The following is a 23,768-nucleotide window of genomic DNA, read 5'->3' on the forward strand; positions in this document are numbered from 1 at the left end:
GGGGAAGCAAGTACCTTCCTCTCCGCGTGTGTTTCGTTCATGGTAGATATCCTCGTACTTCATTTTCTCCACCTCCCCTCACTCTTCAGATGTATGCATGTGTTAACGCGTCTAATGGATGTGGCCAATGAGAGAGACTGTATAAGCAGGTACTGGGTGGTTCTGAGGGCTGTACTGATTTCTTGCCTGAAATGAATATTTCTGGCAATGAGATACTGAAGTTTTCGAGTGTACGTGCTACGGCAATAGACACACACAATAGAAACAATAGACACAATAAAAACACACTTCTTGGACAGAGATACGCATAATATCTGGGACCACGTGTTTCTTAATACTCTACCCCAAGAAATTAAATAAATGAGGAACGGACCAAAGCTTAAAAAAAGTACAATGTAAAACAAATTATGTTCCTCCGTACAATAAATATTACCGGCACTTATCTTACTTTGTTGTTTTATTATGTAAGTAACTATTATTTATCACTATCATCTAAAATGTCATTTTATTCACATTTGCTAACCATCAGGAATGTAGTTATATGGGACTTTAAATAAAGAAAATGTATTTGAAATTCTTTTTACGTCGCACCGACACAGATAGATGTTATGGCGACGATGGGATAGGGAAGGACTAGGAGTGAGATGGAGGCGACCGAGGCCTTAATTAAGTTACAGCCCCAGTATTTGCGTGGTGTGAAAATGGGAAACCACGGAAAACCGTCTTTAGGGCTGCCGACAGTGGGGTTCGATCCCAATTGACAGCTACGTCACCCAAACCGCGCTGCTACTTGCTCGGTAGTTCAAAGATTAAAAAAATGGAAACGTATCTACATTTTTGCGTACAACTAAGTTGTTTCATTTTTTACAATTGTTTCATAATTAAATAAAATGTGTAGGCCTACATTAATAAATATTCTTGTATTTCCGGTAAATATTCTAATGGCGAAGGAAAAATAATGTAAATAACTCTTGACTTAACAGGAGCCATGCGTTTAGACTATTTCCCATTCGCAATAAGCCCCTTTATAGCCACTTGTTATTTAAATGATTATTTTGTGACCCAATGTAGGCCTATGTAGTGTATAAAAGCACACGTACAAGCTTGCTAATGTGCGATTCACTGAAATGTTCATAGTTTCTTTCATACTTTATTGTGAATAACTAGCTGATATACTCGTGCTTCGCTACGGAATTCTACATTGTATACAGAATTCTAGGTTAGGCAGTGTACACCTTGTGAGCAAGATTAGGCTATATTATATTGTATAGAATTAACGTTACCCTAGAAACGCGACGAGGAATTCACCAAGTCTTTTCTCATATGAAGACTGGGTTAGGGATTTTTCATTGTAATGGTAGGCCCGCTTGCCTACCATCAGTCACAATCAGGTTGGGGAGTCTTCATTATAATGGCAGACACTCACTCTCCACCTGCTTTTTTACATCCTCAGAAAGACTGTCTTTGTGGTTTTCCCAAGTGAAATGAACATAGGTCATTACAATGACGTCAGTAGGAATGGCGCGATTAAAAGCAATATAAAATACTCGATCAAATGATAAAACACGCATTTTCTCTTTTTTAACGAACAGTACTACGCTGTCGATCTAACAATTCAAAGTTCCAGAGCTGGAATGACCAAGCCGCAGACAGCCGTGATCCGTGAATACTCTTAGACTGTTTTCTGGGGGGGGGGGGAGGCGTCGAATAGTGCAGAGTGCCAGGGCAATCTGTTTCCTAGGAGTACCCGATGAGCCGCAAAATTCATTTCACTACACTAGGGGGTGGGGAATCTATCTGACTTGGAGGCAAATTTTTCTTCCAAGCCAGAGAAGAAAACCCCTCGACACTGCTAATTTGGAGTAGAATTTAATAAAAGTGAAGAGAAAGATCCTTTTCTTAAGAAACGGCTCTTTTCAGGGTTGCATTTTGAATTATTTAGTGAACTGTGGTGCTGTAATTTGGAATGGCCCTAAATTGTAATTCTAGACCAGGTCATACTACTATTACTAATTGAGCCTCTGTCGAATGTGCACACTGCTCATTCAAAACAGCGCGTCAGAGTAGGGATCGAATAGCTGAAATACTATGATGAACCAGTGTGTTACGTACCAGTAGTATCAGACAATGTATGGACCAGAGGAATGGCATGCTAAAGAAAAACGTTTTCTAACTCCCCAGTTATTTCCCGCCAATATTTAGTCAGGCTGTTATACTCGGTACGCATCAGTAATCCCATCTACCGGAGTTGAGGGCGCCATAAGAGACAAAGAACATCACAACAAACAATGGTCAATGTAATGTTATTGTTGATCAATGTTGTGCGCTCTCGATATTGTAGGCCTTCACATTTAGTTTTCTTCCGTCTCTGAAATACTACTCGTATCACAGTCGGTACGGTAAAACTGAATAAAACATAAATGATCGGAAATTGTATTCTCTATAACTTTTGTTATGTAGTCCTTGTCTATAGGACCAATAACATAGGTATTTAAAAATTAAATTTTAAGCACCTACCCTAAATTACCATTTCATCCAGGGTCAGTAACATTGTTTATAGCTTAGACTATAGTTTCTTTTTCCCCGACTCTATATACCGATTTTCCTTAAATTCTGTTCACCCATTTTCTCATGGCTCGGCGTTGATGTGGATTCAGCAACAAAAATCGAAATTCATGAATGTGTGTGTTATCATAACCGGTACGGTAAAAGTGTATAAGACATAAATGATCGGAAATTTAATTCTATGTAACCTTAGTTATGTAGTATTTATCGATAGGACCACTAATAATATAAATATTTGGGAACTGAATTTTAGGTCTTCCCCTAAACTACAATTTCACTCAGCGTGACTAAAATGATTTATAGCCTAGATTCTAGTGGCTCATCCCCCGACTTTACATACCGATTTTCATGAAATTCTCTTCAGCCGTTTTCTCGTGATGCGTGTACATACATACATACATACATACATACATACATACATACATACATACATACATACATACATACATACATACAGACAGACAGACAGACAGACAGACAGACAGACAGGTCGGAAAAGTAAAAAGTGCATGTCTTTGTTACTGTGGACATGAGCGATAGAGAAATACCATTCTTTTCAAATTCTGAGCAATGTACAAACAAAATTCTTATATATATATATATATATATGGAACAAACAGAAGTAACAATAACTGAAGTGATGTAGGAGAGAATAAAGTGTAAAATAATGGTTCCACCATCCGTAACCTCGGTAGCCTACTAATTGGGTAAAATTTTCAGATGAATATTGTATCTCTCGTTGATTTTATGAATGTTATTGTTTTTTTTTTTTTTTTTTTTTTTGTCCAGATTCAACTCCGGTGAGACATAGTGTTTACAGTGCATTTGTCTTCTGGAATGGACTAGATCAAATTTGTTACTTTCATTGAAGTGTCTCAGTTTCATCCTTTACTTTGACAATATGAAACTGACTGAGGTATGAGGAACTTTACAATCTCCATTCTGTATGCAGCCAGTCCCTGTGATGAACGGTGAGAAAGTGTCCCTCATAAAGTTGGCTGGTGTATGCATTTCAGTGGGCCTGGCAGACTGTTACGTAAGTAGGTAAAAGCACATTTTGGCTTGCTGACGAAAGCAACGGGAAATTACCTCACTTCTTATTTCCCTAACATTCCTCCTCTTCATTGATGCCGAGGCTATGATAGCTGAAGTTGGACCTGCTGAGGTTCCAACCAGCTTTCAGGCTGAAGCCTAAACATTTATTGTAGTATGGTAGTACTGTTTGTAGTAGAGAAAAATAACTTTCGAGATCCTCGATAACCTGTTCAAAGAATGAGCAAAACACAAACTGCCTCCCTCTTGTAACCTGGCCTGGCATGTGTATAAGCATCTAGTTCTTGTGTTCATAATGATCGCGACACACGACTTTTAAACTGCTGCGGTCGGTGAGGCAGTGGCTTGTAGAATGCTGTGTCACGGTCGCAAGCGGATGTCCTCCACTCGCCGGCGATCACTATGACGACGAAGTCAAGTGACTTGTGATTGGCTCTCAGAGTGCGGGGCGTAAAATCTGATCCGTGACGTAATTTTTAAGTGCGAATGACTTAGGACAAGCTTGCGATGCTAACGCCATTGCGAATTGAAGTACAATGCGGTTAGCAGTGTATCTGACTCTGTGCTGCTGTGCCGCGGCTCTGCAGGAAGGTAGGTCTGTTTACTTCTGGGCTACAAAAATAACAAAACAAGGATTTTATCTTTAATCATTTCACAATACAAAATCGGCTGAATTATCAGAATTAATCAAATAACTCTTAACCAGAGCAGACGTCAAACCGCACGGCCAGAGTGTAACACTGTTTACATACATTTTTTGCCAGTGGTTTAACGTCGCACGAATACAGAAAAGGGTTTAGGCGACACAAGGATGGGAAAGGACTAGGACTGGGAAGGTGGTGCATGCAGCTTTAATTAAGACACAGCATCCAACATGTTTCTGGTATGAAAATGGGAATCCACGGAAAAATCATCTTCAGGGCTACCGACGGTGTGGTTCGACCCACCATCTCGCGAATATAAACTCACAATTACGTATCCAACTTGCGCGGTTGTATACATACATAAACGCGATTTGTGGTAAAGGGTCCTCATAGACCAGCACTCTTTTTTTTTTTTTCTGTTACTGATTCGTCGTATTCATTAGTTTTATGTGGTACCTATCCGATAATCAAAATCTGCGGTAATAATTAGAGCTGGGGATTTTAGGTGCTGCACTTTAATTCTTTTTCGCTACTAACAAGCCCAGATTAACTTCTTTTGCAAAGAAAACATAAAATGAACACCCCTAACTGTGTTTTAGTTGCACATTTTTGCACCTTTTCTCAATGCTAGCACCTTTTTGCACCTTTTCCCCCCGGGAGAGAGTTGGTCGTGCGGTTAGGGGCGCGCGGCTGTGAGCTTGCATCCGGAAGATGGTGGGTTCGAATCCCACTGTCGGCAGTCCTGAAGATGGTTTTCCGTGGTTTCCTATTTTCACACCAGACAAATTCTGGAGCTGTACCTTAATTAAGGCCACGGCCGCTTCCTTCCAACTCCTAGGCCTTTCTTATCCCATCGTCGCCATAAGACCTATCTGTGTCGCTGTGACGTAAAGCCACTGGCAAAAAAACCACCTTTTCTTAATGTCAGCTTCTTTTTCCACTTGTTTAAGACTCTTTTGGGCTCTTTTGCCGCATTTCATTCCTAAAGAAATTAAATAAGAAAAGCCGTCCCTCTGTATGCACTACTAATCGGGAGCTTAAGTATGAACCTGGTACAAACTATTAGCTTGCCGCCCTTCGTCAGCTGCTTATCTGCCAGCCTTGTTATTGTGACGTAGGTGACGATTCAGAACACGCTTTGAATGTGTGTGTGTGTGTGTGTGTGTGTGTGTGTGTGTGTGTGTGTGTCTGTCATTGTCATGTTAGCAAATAGCATAATATTACGCTACGAACATGCCCAGATTAACTTGTGTTGCCAAGAAAACATAAAATTAACACCCCAAATTGTGTTTTAGTTGCACCTTTTTGCACCTTTTCTTAATGTCAGCACCTTTTCCCACTTGTTTAAAACTTTATTTTTGCTCTTTTGCCAACGCCGAGAAAATACGTGATAGCGCTAAATAGTTTAGTGCTGGTGGCATTTAGAGCAACAGTTCAGTTCAGAGGTTCAATGTTTGTGATATATCAATAGCAATTGATACAAAAATAAAACACTAACATAATCATGTTATGCGATAGCCTATGTAGCTATGGAAAAACATGTGAAGAATAAGAAGGCTATATGAAATTTCTTAAATGGGCTGTTATGATCGATATGAAGAAAGCACTAGTGGGTATTGCAAAGCAGATCCTACAACAGAGCTTAGCCCAAAACCCTGATGTTCTGATGATGATGATGCTTGTTGTTGAAAGGGGCCTAACATCTAGGTCATCGGCTCCTAATGGCACGAACTGAGACGAAATGTAAGGACAATTAAAAATACATAATCCTCCACTGACCAGAATTCAAAACGTGAGGACGAAGAATGAATGGATAGATATGAAGTTAAAACAATCAGTGGATCCGACCCGCAATAGCCCACATTCCCAGAAACTAGCGTTACACAATAGTATTACTTACAAAGGGACTGCTTCTAAAGCACAATACCGAATCGGTAATGCTTGTAGTCTAAACGGGTCCAAAATCCAGGTCATCGGCCCCTCATAATGGTACTTATCGCTTGGAACGTAGAACCATGCTATTTGTCATGTTGCGGTACTACTGTAATCAAACGTAGCGTAGACTCGTCGTATTCCACACATTATGGTGCTACTCACAGGTAATGTAATGCGCACATGTAACACAGACTTATAGTGTTTCGCATATTGTGTCGCTATTTACAGGCAACGCAAACCTATACAGGCAACGCAAACCTATGTTGTTCTTCACATAAGTGGACTAACCACAGGGACTCGCACTATCCCGTGGTGTTCCTCACACAGTGGGTACTAATCATAGGCAAGGCAGAACCATGGTTTCGCTCACCCATGGTGTCGCTCATGTAGTATTACGAATCACAGGTACTGTAAAATGCATCCTGAGCACACACTGTCACTACTAATCACAGACCTATTGTGTACCTAACATAGTGGTACTTAGCGCTGTGAAGAGGAGGCGGTCCTTCTGTTGATTGAATCGGATAATACGATTACAGCGCTCCTCCGGTGATCTCCGGTACTACCGACGGAGGCAAAGCAGTTACGGAGCTGCCGCCTTCTATTCGCACCAGTAGTTCCAAGTGTAAAGACATAATGGGCTGTAATTTCAAACGTACGTCCATGAATGTAGGCGCCCTACAAAATCGTTGCCTATTTACACAAAAATTGATATATATCACCGATATTCCATACAATACCCCTTAACAAATACGTATAGTCATTCAGAATAATTAATGCATCCTCGCATTTGTTATCAAGAATGTGTAATTATCATCGACATACAATTTATATCCCATGTACCTGTAGGTATAAACCCTGTAGATACAACAAACAATGTATCTAAATAGATTCAGTTGTTTCTCAGAAAAGTGCAGGCCCTACCTGTGCAGAACTTACACAATATACTTCGTTTATTATTATTATTATTATTATTATTATTATTATTATTATTATTATTATTATTATTATTATTATTATTATCATCATCTGTTTACCCTCCAGGTTCGGTTTTTCCCTCGGACTCAGCGAGGGATCCCACATCTACCGCCTCAAGGGCAGTGTCCTGGAGCTTCAGACTCTTGGTCGTGGGATACAACTGGGGAGAATGACCAGTACCTCGCCCAGGCGGCCTCACCTGCTATGCTAAACAGGGGCCTTGTGGAGGGATGGGAAGATCGGATGGGATAGGCAAGGAAGAGGGAAGGAAGCGGCCGTAGCCTTAAGTTAGGTACCATCCCGGCATTCGCCTGGAGGAGAAGTGGGAAACCACGAAAAACCACTTCGAGGATGGCTGAGGTGGGAATCGAACCCACCTCTACTCAGTTGACCTCCCGAGGCTGAGTGGACCCCGTTCCAGCCCTCGTACCACTTTTCAAAGTTCGTGGCAGAGCCGGGAATCGAACCCAAACCTCCGGGGGTGGCAGCTAATCACGCTAACCACTACACCACACCGGCGGACATTATTATTATTATTATTATTATTATTATTATTATTATTATTATTATTATTATTATTATTATTATTATTTATTTATTTATTTATTTATTTATTTATTTATTTATTTATTTATTATTATGGAAATATTCTCACTACATTTTCACTAGAATGCAGTAGTTTTGATTTAAATTTGAATTCTCTTTTAATTTCTGGACATATGTAAAAAACGCGAAAGACGTGACCAGAAATATGGGATGATTATTTACGGGCTGACGGAGGAGTTCTAGTCTGTAAAACATGGCACAAATTAATCGTAAGCTCCGGGTGAAAGTGCACCTGCAAAGGATATTACTACTACCACCCGAGTTTTCATTCCATCCTTGTAGGGACGGTGGGCCTCCTAAACGGTAACGCCGTCTCTCAGACCAGGGAGATTTTATCCGGTGAAGGAAATGTTCGGTCAAAGTGAGGGGGTTGGCGTCTGCGGCCTATAATAAGAACTGTTTCGCATTCGCATTTGTGCAGGAGAATGGAAAACCCCGGAAAACCATTCTGATTACTGCCGACGGTGGGGACCAGCCAAGGAGGATATAATTCTGCCCAATAGCGATGAGGACAAGAGCCAAACAGTTGATGGAATCGGTTTCACCAGACGTGAGCTTACCGAGCAAGTGACCGCGTAATTTGGGCCACGTAGCTATCAGCTTGCATTCGGAAAATAGTTGGTTCGAACCCCACTGTTAGCAGCGCTGAAGATGGTTTTCCGTACTTTCCCATTTTCACACCAGGCAAATTCTGGGGCTTTACCTTTATTAAGGCTAGAGCCGCTTCCTTCCCACTCCTAGTCTTTTCCTATCCCATCGTAGTTGCGACGTATTAAAAAAAAACCAAGAACCGGGCGAGTTGGTCGTGCGGTTAGGAGCGCGTGGCTGTGAACTCGCATCCGAGAGATAGTGGGTTCGAACCCCACTGTCGGCAGCCCTGAAGATGGTTTTCCGTGGTTTCCCATTTTCACACCAGGCAAATGCTGGGGCTGTACCTTAATTAAGGCCACGGCCGCTTCCTTCCCATTCCTAGGCGTTTCCTGTCCCCTCGTCGCCATAAGACCTATCTGTGTCGGTGCGACGTAAAGCAACTTGAAAAAAAAAACAAGACGTGCGCTCTGTAGGGATTTCCCCGGTACAACTGCCCGATGTTTTGCCCCACTGGAAAGAAAGGAGCAATCGGAGGCGCGTGGCCATCAGTTGCTTCGTTTACACTGCACAGCATTGAACTAGAGGCGATATTTGTTATTTTCAAGTACCGTACCTTATTGATTCCAGGTACGTTTTTAAAATACTTAATTAACAACGAACAGTTCGGACTTAGGCGAGGCCATTCCACCTGCCATCAATTGATGCGCCTCACTGAGGCAATTACTAAGAACTACAATGACCGTAGACACACAGGAGTCTGTTTTCTCGATATTGCGCGTGCGTTCGATAAAGTTTGGCACCAAGGACTGATTTTTAAATTAAGGACTTTAGGTTTCCCCCCATACGTACTACAATTACTGACGAGCTACTTAGCTGACAGAAAATTTCAGGTGCAAGTTGGCACAGCTCTGTCGGACCTGCGGCCTATAGAGGCTGGGGTACCACAGGGCAGTGTGATCTCGCCGACAATTCTCAACCTCTTGCCAAAACCGACGCATGCGCAATTACATTTATACGCGGACGACACGGCGATATCCTCTGTCTCATGGCAGGCACTTAAGTTGAAAGATTACCTCCATGTAGTGGTGGGGACGGAGCGGTTCGGTTCGGAGCAAGTACTGTGACGTCATTACTTGGTTAAACCGAGTACAGAACCGAGTACAATTTTATAGCGGTAAATTTAAACTTTATATTGACCTTCTAAGCTACAGTTTACATTTATAAAGAAGATTATCAATTATTATCAGCGGTACAATGCTCCGTACTATCTATTATTGGTTATTTATACAATTTTTATAATGCAATATAAATTTAACAGATAACATAACAAACAGTGTAATTACAACTCTGTGCTTAATATGAGGCATATTAAGTAGACATAAATGAAGAAATAAACGTACAAATAAATAAATAAATACAATAAATATTAATGCATATGGATAAACGTACCGTATTCCATAATGTGATAACTGACGAAACGAAATCTAGTGCTTTGAAAAGTGCCTAAACCCCTAAACTCATATAATGTCAAACAGTTCATTTATAACTATGTGGTACGGAGTTACATGAAAAATCTGTTAAGATAACATTAGTAATGGAAATAAGTAAAGTATACAAATGAACTCAATTCTTCATCTTGTGACAAGTATTAAAATTAAGACACAGCACGTTGTACACAGACAGTATGGGAAGTACCGTTAGTGTTCTGCATTGCATGGAACAAGTGTTATATAGGAGGAATTTCCTTTCAGAAATATCAGAGTTTCAGATCGTTTGGCAGAAAGCGACGACTTTCGGTCTGAAAGAATTTGTCCAGCACATGAAAACACCTCCTATGCGGGCACAGATGTAGCAGGTACGCTAAGGTAAGCAAGAGCAAGTTCACTTAAGGGTCAATGAATATTGAAATTTCACGACCGCATTGTGTTCGAAATCGACTTTCAACCTATTAGGTCGTGTTACGTACATTTAGTACGTCTCGAAGAGATGTTAAGTACAGAAAAAAATGGCCAACCGGACACCAGTGGTATCCGAACCCACAACTCCCCGAGTTCGCGCTGGTAGCTCTACCGATTGAGCTATGTTGGCCTACTTCTTTTTTTTCTGTGAAAAGCATCTAAGCTACAGGTCTGGCTCTATCCTCTACAACCCTCAGTGACTGCATGTCTTCACATACAAAAGTACCCACTAGCCGAACTCCTATGCAACTTATTTTTTTTCTGCACTGCCTCATCCATACGTAGGAATGGAATTACTTTTACGATGTGCAACTGTATTTGTACCATGTTCTTACGATGCGCCCGTTTTATGTGATTCTATAAATTTGACGTTCCTCCACCTGTACAATAGATTTGATTGCAAATTTTACAAGTAGCGCATTTTCTACCTGGACTGTTAGTAAAATACTGCCATGCTTGGGAGGACTGTCATGGCATTATTGTTTCTTATTACAAATATCGGTAGAAAATATAGCGCAACAACTTTAAACAAAGATATGTGTAGTATAAGGAAACACAAATGGAACAGACGTCTCAGCACAGTGGTGTTACGAGTATAGACTGGCTGAAAGGTTTCCTGAAGCACCCGCAGCGCTATGCGGAGTATTCGAGTTGAACCGGTGCTCCGCTGTGACGTCACGTAAACCTGAAGAACCGAGTTACTCTACAGTTCTACTCGTTCCGTCCCCACCACTACCTCCAAGACGCGCTCTCCACTCTAGAGCCCTGGCTAGAGATGGGCGAATGATACGGAGGTTCGAGCAGGTTCGAGTCGGCCCGATACGCTACGTAGGCTTGATGCTGTATCGAGCCTGTTCGAACTGTCAGGCGAAACCACACATCGACTAAGCGGAGCGCGGACGGACCATTCGTCGTATTAAATTACTACTAGGTACACTCAGTATATTTATGTGTGTGGGCTGGTCAACACAACGTTCTCAGTGAATGGAAAGAGCATTTGTTTAAGTCTTTCTGGCAGTATGAACAATAGATTGGTAAAAACAATTTTATGGGAAGCTATTTATTTCGTTAATATGTACCTTTGCATTTTACATTTTGTCCGCTCTTCAGAAATATGTTTCTGTATAACTTTGTCGTGTTTTACAGGCTTAATGTTATTAATCATTACTTTCAAGTACCAATAGTTAACATGTTTTTCGTATGCTACGAGTTATTATTTTCTCATTAATAATTAGTAATACATTATTATAATAGACGAATTTGTTATTACTTTAGACAGAGCAGTTAATTGCCGGTAGGAAAAGGTCATGGACTTGGGACTACTTTGAAGGGCTTCCAGACAAACGAGTAAAATGCACACGATATGATAAAATATTAAAAAACTATAGCAAAAATACATCGACGATGATAAGACGCTTAAAAATTCATAATCTTCGTCCTTCGTTGAATGGCACCATTCCAAATGAGGGGGAGACACCTCCACATAAAACGACGTCGACATATGCAGGTAAAATATCCTTAATAGGCTCCGTTTTGTTTTTCGTGAATAGCACAGTGGACGGCCGCTCGCATTGGACTGGTGAAAGGCTCACAATGTCCGCCTGGACAGGGTCTACAAAGTTACTCTACTGTTGAGGTATACAGTTTATACCGATTTTACGTTCGTAAGCATTACGTTATGAAACCATCAATTTATTCATTGATTAGCAATTAGTCCGCCTGTATGGTGTAGTGGTTAGTGTGATTAGCTGCCACCTCCGGAGGCCCGGGTTCGATTCCCTACTCTGCCATGAAATTTGAAAAGTGGTACGAGGGCTGGAACGGGGTCCACTGAGCCTCTGGAGGTCAACTGAGTAGAGGTGGGTTCGATTCACACCTCAGTCATCCTCGAAGTGGCTTTCCGTGGTTTCCCACTTCTCCTCCAGGCTATTGCCGGGATGGTACCTAAGTTACGGGCACGGCCGCTTCCTTCCCTCTTCCTTGTCTATCCCTTCCAATCTCCCCATCCTCCCGCAGGGCCCCTGTTCAGCATAGCAGGAGAGGCCGCCTGGGCAAGGTACTCGTCATCCTCCCCAGTTGTATCCCCCGACCCAGAGTCTGAAGCTCCAGGACACTGCCCTCGAGGCGGTGGAGGTGGGATCCCTCGCTGAGTCCGAGGGAAAAACCTATCCTGGAGGGTAAACAGATTAAAACGGAGAAGAAGATGGGCAATTAAAGAAAACGATGCCGAAAACCGAAAAAGTAGTTAGTGGGTCGTAAAGCCAATAATGAACAATGGAGTTCTTTACTTATATGGTCATGGCCCCAACAGGAAATAAATACCTCTTGAATCCTCGCTTTAAAGCGCTGGGGACATCGGGCGGGAAAAACATTAGGCCCAAGAAAGAATAATAAGTTTATTGGCTTTACGTCCCACTAACAACTTTTACGATTTTCGGAGACGCCGAGGTGCCGGAAGTTAGTCCCGCAGGAGTTCTTTTGCGTGCCATTAAATCTACCGGCACGAGGCTGACGTATTTGAGCTAGTGATGGGCAAACGATATCCGTGTTCGAGCGGGATCGTGCCGAACCGATACGCGCCGAGGTTCGAGCCTGTTCGAAGCAAGCTTGAGCAGTCACGTTACCGAAGGCGGAGTCTGACTCGGGCTACAGCTAGTGATGGGCCTGTTCGAAGCAAGGCGGAGTCTGGTTCGAACCTCGGCACGTATCGGGTCGGCTCGAACACGGGTATCGTTTGCCCATCACTAGCTGTAGCCCGAGTCAGACTCCGCCTTCGGTAACGTGACTGCTCGAGCTTGCATCGAACAGGCTCGAACCTCGGCGCATATCGGGTCGGCTCGATCCCGCTCGAACACGGGTATCGTTTGCCCATCACTAGCTGTAGCCCGAGTCAGACTGTGACTTCGGTCACGTGACTGCTCGAGCTTGCTTCGAACAGACTCGAACCTTGGTGCGTATCGGGTCGGCTCGATCCCGGGTATCGTTTGCACATCACTAGCTGTAGCCCGAGTCAGATTCCTCCTTCGGTCACGTGACTACTCGAGCTTGTTTCGAACAGGCTCGAACCTCGGCGCGTATCGGGTCGGTTTCGCTGGCACGGGGGCTGGATGTATGTGTCGTCTTCATCATCATTTCATCCTTATCATGACGCGCAGGTCGTCTGCGGGAGTCAAATCAAAAGACCTGTATCTGGCGAGCCGAACTTGTCCTCGGACACTCCCGGCACTAAAAGCCATACGCCATTTCATTCCATTTCATGTGAAAGTCCACGAACTGGTAACTAGTCCTTTAGACTGTAAAGAGGATAGTCGCTATGGAGATTGTTTTAGCAACGTTTTAAAGGCTATGCACTCCTGTCAGTATTTCTTAAATATTAACTCGATACTTGGCTTTCTTTTATACAGGAAGGAAGAGACCAAATCAAAATCAGCTCCCTATAAGTCCAAAGGGCCACAGAGAACAAGGAAGCAAGTACGTCACGACAAGCCACTGACAGGGAGAGGCATGCCCATGCTATGTGACTGTCTACTACAGCTAGTTAATAATAGAAAATAAGTAATTGAAACTAAATGATTTATAACTCACTTAACTAAAAATAATAACAGAAACAAAACTATTTGAGTCATGATTAAATACGAATTTAACAGTTATAAAAATGCGTATAAATGATATGAATATTTTGCTTTAGCTGCTAAACAGCTGTGAGCTTGCATCCGGGAGATAGTGGGTTCGAATCCCACTGTCGGCAGCCCTGAAGATGGTTTAAATGCTGGGGCTGTACCTTAATTAAGGCCACGGCCGCTTCCTTCCAACTCCTAGGCCTTTCCTATCCCATCGTCGCCATAAGACCTATCTGTGTCGGTGCGACGTAAAGCAGTTAGCAAAAAAAATTTGGTAGGTATGCTCAAGGTGAATACACTTCTGCAGATTATTTTGCGTGTGAATTCCTTTAAATACGTTTATTCTTTCATGACGGGTCAGTAGCGCTGTAGTTTGCCATCTTGTTCGTAGGTCTACTTAAAATATATATATTAAAGGCTAAATATTGTTTACATCTACGGTCTCGCTGCCTTGAGAGCATAAAGACAGTGAATTGAACGATGAAACAAAAGTGGCGATAGATATCGTGTATGTACGTATGGATGGCACACTGTAAAAGGTCACGAGATAGTTTTTTTTTCCAAATTAATTCCTACTTTCTTATCTTTATGACAATTTTATCCCATTTAATGCACTGTAAAATGACTATTATGGTGCCCTCCATTAAAAGATAAACACTGTATGCTTAACGTAATCCTGAGTTAAAGATTACAAGGAAATATTCTCCATGCTGAAAACGTTTCTTTAAGACGAAGAAAATTCTTGACCGGATTGCAGTGAGGCAGTGTTTCTCAAACTGTTATTCCCAAGATCTATCTGAACGTGAGCTCGTGATTACTGTGTAACATCTCGTAGAGATTACTCGTAGAGATCATTAACGAGTCCCTGACTACCGGTATAATACCCAATAAACTAAAGATAGCTAAAGTGATCCCTGTATTTAAGGGAGGGAATAGACTAAATCCAAGTGATTATAGGCCAATCTCGATTTTATCAATTGTTTCCAAAATTATGGAAACTGTTGTGAAGAAAAGACTTTTGGCTTTTCTAAACAAAAAGAATTTCTTCTATAAGCGGCAATATGGGTTCATGGAGAGGTCTAGTACCGAAGTAGCTACTGTTGATCTCATTACAATGTTACAATCCACCGTAGATAATAACAACATTGCAGCAGGCTTATTTATTGATCTTACCAAAGCTTTTGATACTGTTGATCATAGTATTCTTTTAAGAAAATTACAAAAGGCTGGAATTCGTGGCCTTGCGCTGAATTGGTTTCGAAATTACTTAACAGGACGAAATCAACTTGTTACCGCGAATAAATACTCGAGCTCTGCCAAGTATGTAACCCATGGTGTCCCACAAGGTTCCATACTAGGTCCTATTTTATTTCTCATTTATATAAATGATATGTCTTCATGTAATCTAAATGGCTATATCACATTATACGCTGATGACACCAATATCTTCTATACGGGCAAAAGTAAGGACACAGTTTTAGAAAACATGCAGCAGGACATACTCGCTCTCTTACACTGGTACCAGTGTAACAAATTGACAGTGAATCTGCAGAAAATTAAATACATACTTATTTCAAAACAAAAAATCCTTTACTCAAATAGTGGTAAATTACTCATAAATGATACGGAAATAGAAAAAGTAAATAAAGTGAAATATCTTGGATTAATTATTGATGAGAACCTGACCTGGAATGACCATGATGAATACATAACTAAGAAAATCGCCCCAGTTGCTGGGTTACTAAAAAGACTTAGATATTTAATCCCTAAACACTCCCTCCTACAAAGTTATTATGCACTAGTACATAGCCACTTGCAGTACGTATGTGTAATTTGGTCACATTGTATAAAGTCTTCCCTGAATGAACTAATGGTGATACAGAACAGGGCAATAAGGAACATGTTTAACCGTTATACACCCCAGTAAAAGACCTATACACTCAGACCAAAATTCCACCTCTCAGCATAATTACAGAGCTTAATTCTGTCTTACTAATGTATAAAATAAAAAGAAACCTAATATTTCACAACACTACTTTAATAACCAATTCAGACAACCACAGATATCAAACTAGACATGCAGATGACTTTGCCTTGTAACACATCCACTCTTCAAAATATGGGAAGAACAGTTGTAAAATCTCAGCAATTCAAGCATACAACAAACTTCCTGCTGACGTAAAAATTGCCCCTACTTTAATAACTTGCAAACGAAAGGAAAAGGAAAATCTATGGAATAGATACTTCATAGGTGAAATATAAATATGTAATGTTTAAAACAAACACTCGCCCCGCTTTGTCAATCCTGTTGCATTGTTACTCACTTGTAGTATTAAGTAGTTGAAGTATCTTAGTATAATTAAGGAACTATAGAATGGAATTTTATTTTTATTTTTTACACTTTCTGTATTGATGTCTCTACTTTTACTGTTTAAGTCACCTGATTATATCATTGTAAGTATTCAGAGTTTGTAGATCCGCCATTGAATATATTATTCATTGTACAATTCCTCTGTATGAGCCTTTGGCTCGTTGGAATTAATTATTGAAATAAATATCTATCTTAAAACTACTACTAACAGGCTAATTCCTTTCCTGAAGTGGGAGGCTAGCGCCGTCACTCAAGCCAGGAGATTTGTTTTGGAGAAGGAAATTTGCGGTGAAGGTAAGAGAGTGGTCTATACTAGGAACTGTCGCGGCATTCACCCTAGCGCGGGATAATGAAAACCACGGAAAACCATTCTCAGGACAGCTGACGGTGGGGACCAGTCCCTCTCCGTCTCCCGAATGCAGAGGCACCGTTCCTCTGTTCGGTTGGTCGGTCGGAGTGAAGAGCTGTCTGACCACGGACCAGCCGTTGCCACTTGTAGCCAGGAGCCTACTCTGCAACCACCGACCCATCTTAAAAGTGTGCAAGTGTGACGCCGCACAATTCGAAGAATCAAAATACGAATATTGGTTCTGACTGCGCCCTTCTGGAAATATGCTTTGCTCAGGATTTCCATATTTACTTCGTAATAATGTTTTATATTTAGTACTCTGAAATTAAAGTAATAATATTGTGGCTACTCCAACCACTACTCTTATACCTTCATATCTTCCACACAATATAAATAACATTTGTTTGAGCGCCAGTTGCTTTTTTAAGAAAAACAACAAAATTCGGTAGAGCATACCTCTTATATCAATTATCTCAAGGCGTGAGGTGATAAACTCACATATCTGGCAATATACAGGGATATGGATCAGGAAAATATTAAATTACTGTTGCATTTCCACAATTGAGGATTGTACATGGAACTGGAATCACTTATTATAATTAAAATAAAACTGAGTTTATGACTATAATTTACGTCACAATGAACAATCATTGACGTCTTTTAATTTAACAAAAAATATATCGTGAGATTTGCGGTACTAATAAAAGGAAAGTTTAATCTAAACAAAAAAAGCTATTGGCATGAACTTGCAGTGAGATGTGATATCGCCGCTGATTACATTGTTCTTCATGTTATGAATGCATAACATGTCTGATGCTTTAATTACCTGATGTCGGCATACACCGCTGTTGAACTTGAAATTCTTGGGAAAACCTCTGAGCTGAAGTCGGGAGCCGTCTGCTGTTATCTTCTTATATAACAAGGAGTTGGCCTACATACCAAGTACGCGTGTAGGGAGCTCCAATGTAATTACGTCCACTCAATATATAATAAGAAATTTGAAAATATTATTGAAACATCTTGTGAAGTCCATCCTCACAAGAAGATGATGTTTCTTTATCAGCATAGTACCCGTCTCTGCTCGGATACAACCACCACTTGTACACCTCCTCGATGATTACAAGACCTCTTGAAAACACAACTCTTAGCTCTGACCATCACACTAAGACCACTTCTTCCATTTGATACCTCTGACTGTTTCATATGATCTGCACAATATGATCTGAACGATATGATCTGAATATGAACTGAATACCTCTCCCCACCGTTGCATCGACTTATATCACCTCGCGATGACGACTCAACTCCCTACTCACTGTTTATCCCTTCCACTTCCACATACAGTACCTGGCGAATACTGACACTAGGTCGCAATCACGTGCCCACGCACTGATGTCATCAGTCATGTGTTGTCTAAGCGTACCCAAGCGGATTGAGAATGACTAGGCTGAATGCGTCACCGGGAAATCTACTTGCACAGTTAAACATAGCCTCGATTGCAAAATACTATGCCAGCTCATCCAGCCAGAGTTACAAGCCACAGCATGACAATATGAAACCAACAAATCTCACTTACTACAATACAGAAAAATTACAAATTAATTTCACTTACCCTATGATTAAATACAATAATATACGTGATACCTAATTATAACAGTCCAAATGATGAGAAACAGAATATATAAAATCTAATGAATCGGGTTAATAATAATAATAATAATAATAATAATAATAATAATAATAATAATAATAATAATAATAATAATAATAATAATAATAAATACTGAATGGAATCTGTAGCCCTGTTGTACGGTTACAATATGATCTGCTTAAAGTTACATCTCTTCAATGACCATAGTTATTTTAATACCAGAGCTTCTTCACAAACTTTAGTAAAAAATGTGTTGCCGTTTCAAATACCATAAAGCACAGGCTGATAAATCACATCATCGTGCACTTTATAAAAGAAGACAGAATAAATGGCCAGTTGCTGTCTTAATTCTTCTCTTGCAAATATACTCAGCGTCATATCACGTTTTTTTGGACACTGAATGTCAACAGCAGTGCACCTGCAAGACAATTGTCGGCGGAGCTTGCCGTTTCCCGGCAAAATGTGTGCCGGAGGCTCAAAACAGCAGGGCTGTTTGCCCGACGTCCAGCGGTGTGCGTCCCGCTCACTCCAGCATAGAGGCGGGCTCGTTTACAGTGGAGCCGTCAACATCGAAACTGGACCGTGAATGAATGGGGACATGTGCTCTTCACAGATGAATCCCGCTTCAGTTTGCAGAACGATTCCCGTTGCACATTAATCTCGAGAGAACCGGGTAGCCGATACAACCACAGGAACATCGCGGAACGGGACCAGTATGGTGGAGATGGCGTCATGGTGTGGGGCGGCATCATGTTGAATGGCCGCACGAACCTGCACATCTTCATGGGTGGTCCGAGGAACACTGTTAACGATCGGAGATACAGGGATGAGGTACTGAGACCACATGTTCGACTCTTCAGAGGTCCGGTTGGTCCAGACTTCCTCTTACTGGACGATAATGCCCGACTGCACCGCGCTGCTCTGGTGGATGAATTTCTGGCTTGGGAAGACATTCATCGCATGGACTGGCCAGCGAGGTCTGCGGATCTGAATCCTATAGAACATACCTGGGATGCAATGGGGAGGCGGACTGCATCCCGTCAGCTTACACCAAGGACCCTCCAAGACCTTCGCATTGCCCTTTCGGAGGAATGGGATCGACTGCCACAAGAGGTCTTCGACCATCTGACAGAGAGCATGTCACGTCGCTGCGAAGCATGTGTGGTCGTTAGGGGTAACCATACACCCTATTAACAACATATTTTCTTGTGGAAGACATTGCCAAGTTTTGTTAGTTGCTATCAAAGTTGTACCTTAGCTATCAGAACCTTTCTGACACTGTTTTCTGGACAAGTTATGTGACATACGGTGTGTGATTCAGCTTCCGTTTGTTCAGCAATCCATCTGACATTCCTATCAGGTGGTATGGCCTCGTTTAGTGATTATGCTAAACTTCTAGTATATAGCGAGTTTCGGGGAGATAACTAGGGATATAACGGAGGACAGGAGTGAAGACAGATCTCCCTGAATCAATGTACAAGATCCACACATAACACTATCCTCCACCACAATAACACGCAGTTACCTACACATGGCAGATGCCGCCCACCCTTATCGGAGGGTCTGCCTTATAAGGGCTGCACTCGGCTAGAAATAGCCACAGGAAATTATTATTATAATGTACAGGATACGGTAGGTAGGCAAGAGGGAGGGGAAGGAAGAGGAGAAGTTGTGGAAGACAGGTGTGAACATGTTTTAAGGTCAAGGAAAACCAGGGCCTAGGGTTTTCCTCAGGCAGCGGGCCCAGGAGAGGTATAGGTAATAAATCGGTATGAGTCACTACAGGTAGATCAGCAGAGGGAAGATGGAGGTCCGGGAAGGTTTAGATAGGAGGGGAGGGGCAATAATAAAGGGACCAGTAGGAAGGATAAATGTAGAACAGAGGATAGGAAGAGGGAGGTGGAACAAGATAGTGAGAGAGAGAGAAAAGCGACAAGGAATTGAGTTCTGCGGGTGTCTCGGAAGTTAAGGGAGACCAGGAGAGGAGGGGATCTAATGAGGAGGGTAGGATTGAGGGTTGACTCAATCGTCAGGCATGTCGGGAAAGTGTGTGGAGGAAAGGAAACCAGGGTAGAGTGTTATTCAGGAACTACTTTAAGGCAGATGTTTAGGAAAGGAGGAGGGAGGGTAAGGAGAAAGAGATATTTTTTTGCGGTGGTACCGATATCAATAACGTAAGGCATGTAGTAGGTACTAATATAGTTGGAGATGTGTGGGATGTGGTTATGGCAGCACGGAGAAGTTTAAGGACGCAGATATTGTTATGAGTGAGATACTGTGTAGGAGGCATTTTGACAGGGGCGAAGCGTCAGGGGAGACAGGGTAGACAGCGTGTACCCTTAAAGTTTTGTGAACGAGAGACTGTCTAGTAAATTCAATTCTTTTTATAGAACATTAATTATTTCCAAATACTTTACTTATTTTCGACTCACTGTGGCAATGCTCGGGCTCGCGTCAGTTACATGAAGTACGTAGACGATAGTAGACGCTGTCCATTCTGTATATTTTCCCTTTGATTTTCAAAGCTTTCAGATAGAGCAACACTAACGCTATCTGTAGGTGCTGACTGTGGAACTATTACTTTCCTGTAGCGAGATTGCTCTACCCAGTAGACAGACTTACCAGCGTCTCTTCTTGCTCTCATTGGCTAGTATTTGGACCTCAGTTATAAAGGTGCTCTTATTGGCTACCATCTCAGGCATGCTTTAAATGTAATTAATTTGACTTTACTTTATTATAAGACACGTCTAAAAATAAAATACTGATATAATAATATTCAAATACGAAACATAGCAAACTTACACCTAATAAATGAGTGATAGCACCAAAATCCTTCAAGTACATGCATTTTCTTGGCCGCCAATATTTGTTACGGTACGGCATTATAACGGAAACGAACAGTTATAGTTTCAAAGTTACGAATGCGGTGTCAGACGTGAGAGCAAGGTGGCTAATAGGGTATGCGTGTGCTAGTGTCTTATAATAACGTGATAGGCCTAAGTGTTAATTTTTCATTATACAGTAAAGGAATAGTGAATAGTTACTGGTGATAAAATGAAAATGAATGAAAACCTACAACCTGTTTTCCAGTCATTGGCCGGGTCAGAAATTGAATGAATGAAACAGATATAGGCTATTAGTACGATGGAGTTGCCACTCCCAAAGTGATTTAGTAATGACTGATAGATGCTATGAAATGAGAATGGAGAGTGTTGCTGGAATGAAAGATGACAGGGAAAACCGGAGTACCCAGAGAAAAACCTGTCCCGCCTCCGCTTTGTCCAGCACAAACCTCACATGGAGTGACCGAGATTTGAACCACGGTATCCAGCGGTGAGAGGCCGACGCGCTGCCATCTGAGCCACGGAGGCTACTGGTGATAAAATATAAAGTGCAATTCTTGTTTTTATGGTGTGGCAGTTTATGTTTATTGATGATAGGCCTATCATGGCTTCTGAATTTAACAGTCCTGACTTCGATTCATTTGTGTACTTCAAAGGTACTTCTAGTGACATACAAAATGATTTGATTAAAGCTGTTACTGTTGCCGTTCAGGAACGTATTCGAAAAGAGATAGAATTAGCTGAATTCGTTTCTGTCCAAGCTGACGAAACTGCAGGTGTCTCCGTTAAATCACAATTAAGTATTATTGTGAGGTATTATGTTAATGGTAAAGTCGAAGAGCGGTTTCTAGGCTTTTATGACGTGTTTGCTGATAAGTCTGCTAGTAGTTTAGCTGATGTCATAATCTCAGTTCTGAAAGAATGGAACATTGATTATACCAGACTCGTATGTCATATGTATGACGGATCTACAGTAATGTCTGGTCATAAAGGAGGTGTCCAGGCAATTGTCAGACAGTCTTATCCTCATGCCATCTTCGCACATTGTTACGCCCATCAACTCAATTTGGTTCTTCTTCATGTTGCGAAATCTGCAAAAGAGATGAAATTGTTCATATGCAATTTATCTATCTTCCACACAATCTTCTCTCGTTTTTCACGTCGTGCACAGTTGCTGAGAGAGCAAGGTTTTCAGCTCCCTCATCCTTCTCCTACCCGATGGAATTATCATTCTCGGGCTGATATGACCGTGAAAAAATATTATTCCGAGTTGAAGTAGTGTGATGGGCACGGAAACTTAGCAAGGAATTAGTTAATGACCTTGTTTGGTGATTATTTCTGGATGAGAGGTACTGAAGGTCATCTCTCAATTAAATCGGTATTTTGCTCCGTAGAACACTATGAATAACTGACACAGAAATAAAAGGAGTGCACGTAGGGTTATACAGTCGGCTGTTATCCGATTTTTCTTAGTTTCAGAGACATTAATATAATATTGATAATATGATTAAATAGCTTTAAAAATATCTGTCTACCCCCTTATTTTCTTCACGCTTCGCCACTGCATTTTGACTGGAAGGTAATTGGGGATTTAAATGAGACTATGGACGTATGCTGGGATAAAGACGTGGACTACCACTAGATTTTGGTTACCACCCCGTTTTTTCGACAGTAGGTTTAGGTGAACGCCAAGTCTTAGGCTGCTCGTTCACTGGAAGCCTTTACGAGATGAGGCGACTACGTGCGTACTTATGCGACTAATCCCACTGCGTAGAGTTAAACGAAACCGCGTCCACTGCAAGCGACCTCGAGCGGCCAACTTCACGCGACTACAGCCGACAAGCGACAGATCCCCCTCGAATGGGATTTGCCGCTTGTAGTCGCCAGTACACTACGGTTCCTACAAGCACTTGATAGTCTCCCGTTGCCATACACAACATTATTAGTCTATAATAATAATAATAATAATAATAATAATAATAATAATAATAATAATAATAATAATAATAATAATAATAATAATAATAATAATAATAATAATAATAAATTATTAATAATAATATCCATATTATTATTATTATTATTATTATTATTATTATTATTATTATTATTATTATTATTATTATTATTATTATTATTATTATTATTATTATTATAAACGCTATGATTCTCGAGATATACAACGCAAACTATGGGTGAATGTTACAGAGATAGTGGATGTTGATAATGGTATATATGTGAACACCTTAGTCACCTTTCTTGACGCGGGGTCGGGGATGAAGTGGGGTGTTTTACGACTAGATGCCTTCCTGACGCCAACCTCAGTTGAGCCAAAGAAAACGATACGATGAAGGTGAATGAAACTGGGTAAGGAGACGGAAGGGATCGGTTGTGGCCTATGAATAGGAACAGTCCCGGTATTTGCCTGGAAGTGATAAAGGGGAAACCACAGAAAACCATTCTCAGAACAGCCATCGGTGGGGTCGAACCCACGTACCCCCCGAATGCAGATTTTGGTTCCATAGCCGTAGCGCGTTAACACGCATGGCTAATGGTAAGTGGTCTTATTAAATGGTTATTTATAATATATTCATAATTTCAGTA

The 23,768-nt window shown here is 41.3% G+C and overlaps 1 protein-coding gene across 1 annotated transcript in view; it reads left to right on the forward strand.

The window, feature by feature from the left end:
- Positions 1-4,070: 4,070 nt before the first annotated feature.
- Alp12 (Alkaline phosphatase 12) overlaps positions 4,071-23,768 on the forward strand; it is a 173,374-nt gene continuing 153,676 nt past the window's right edge. Inside the window, exon 1 of the mRNA XM_067141137.2 lies at positions 4,071-4,209. Coding sequence (XP_066997238.1) covers positions 4,155-4,209 — 55 coding nt within the window. The 5' untranslated portion in view covers positions 4,071-4,154. The remainder of the gene's footprint in view (positions 4,210-23,768) is intronic.

Source organism: Anabrus simplex, chromosome 2 (genome assembly GCF_040414725.1).
Source record: "Anabrus simplex isolate iqAnaSimp1 chromosome 2, ASM4041472v1, whole genome shotgun sequence".
Lineage (NCBI taxonomy): Eukaryota > Metazoa > Arthropoda > Insecta > Orthoptera > Tettigoniidae > Anabrus > Anabrus simplex.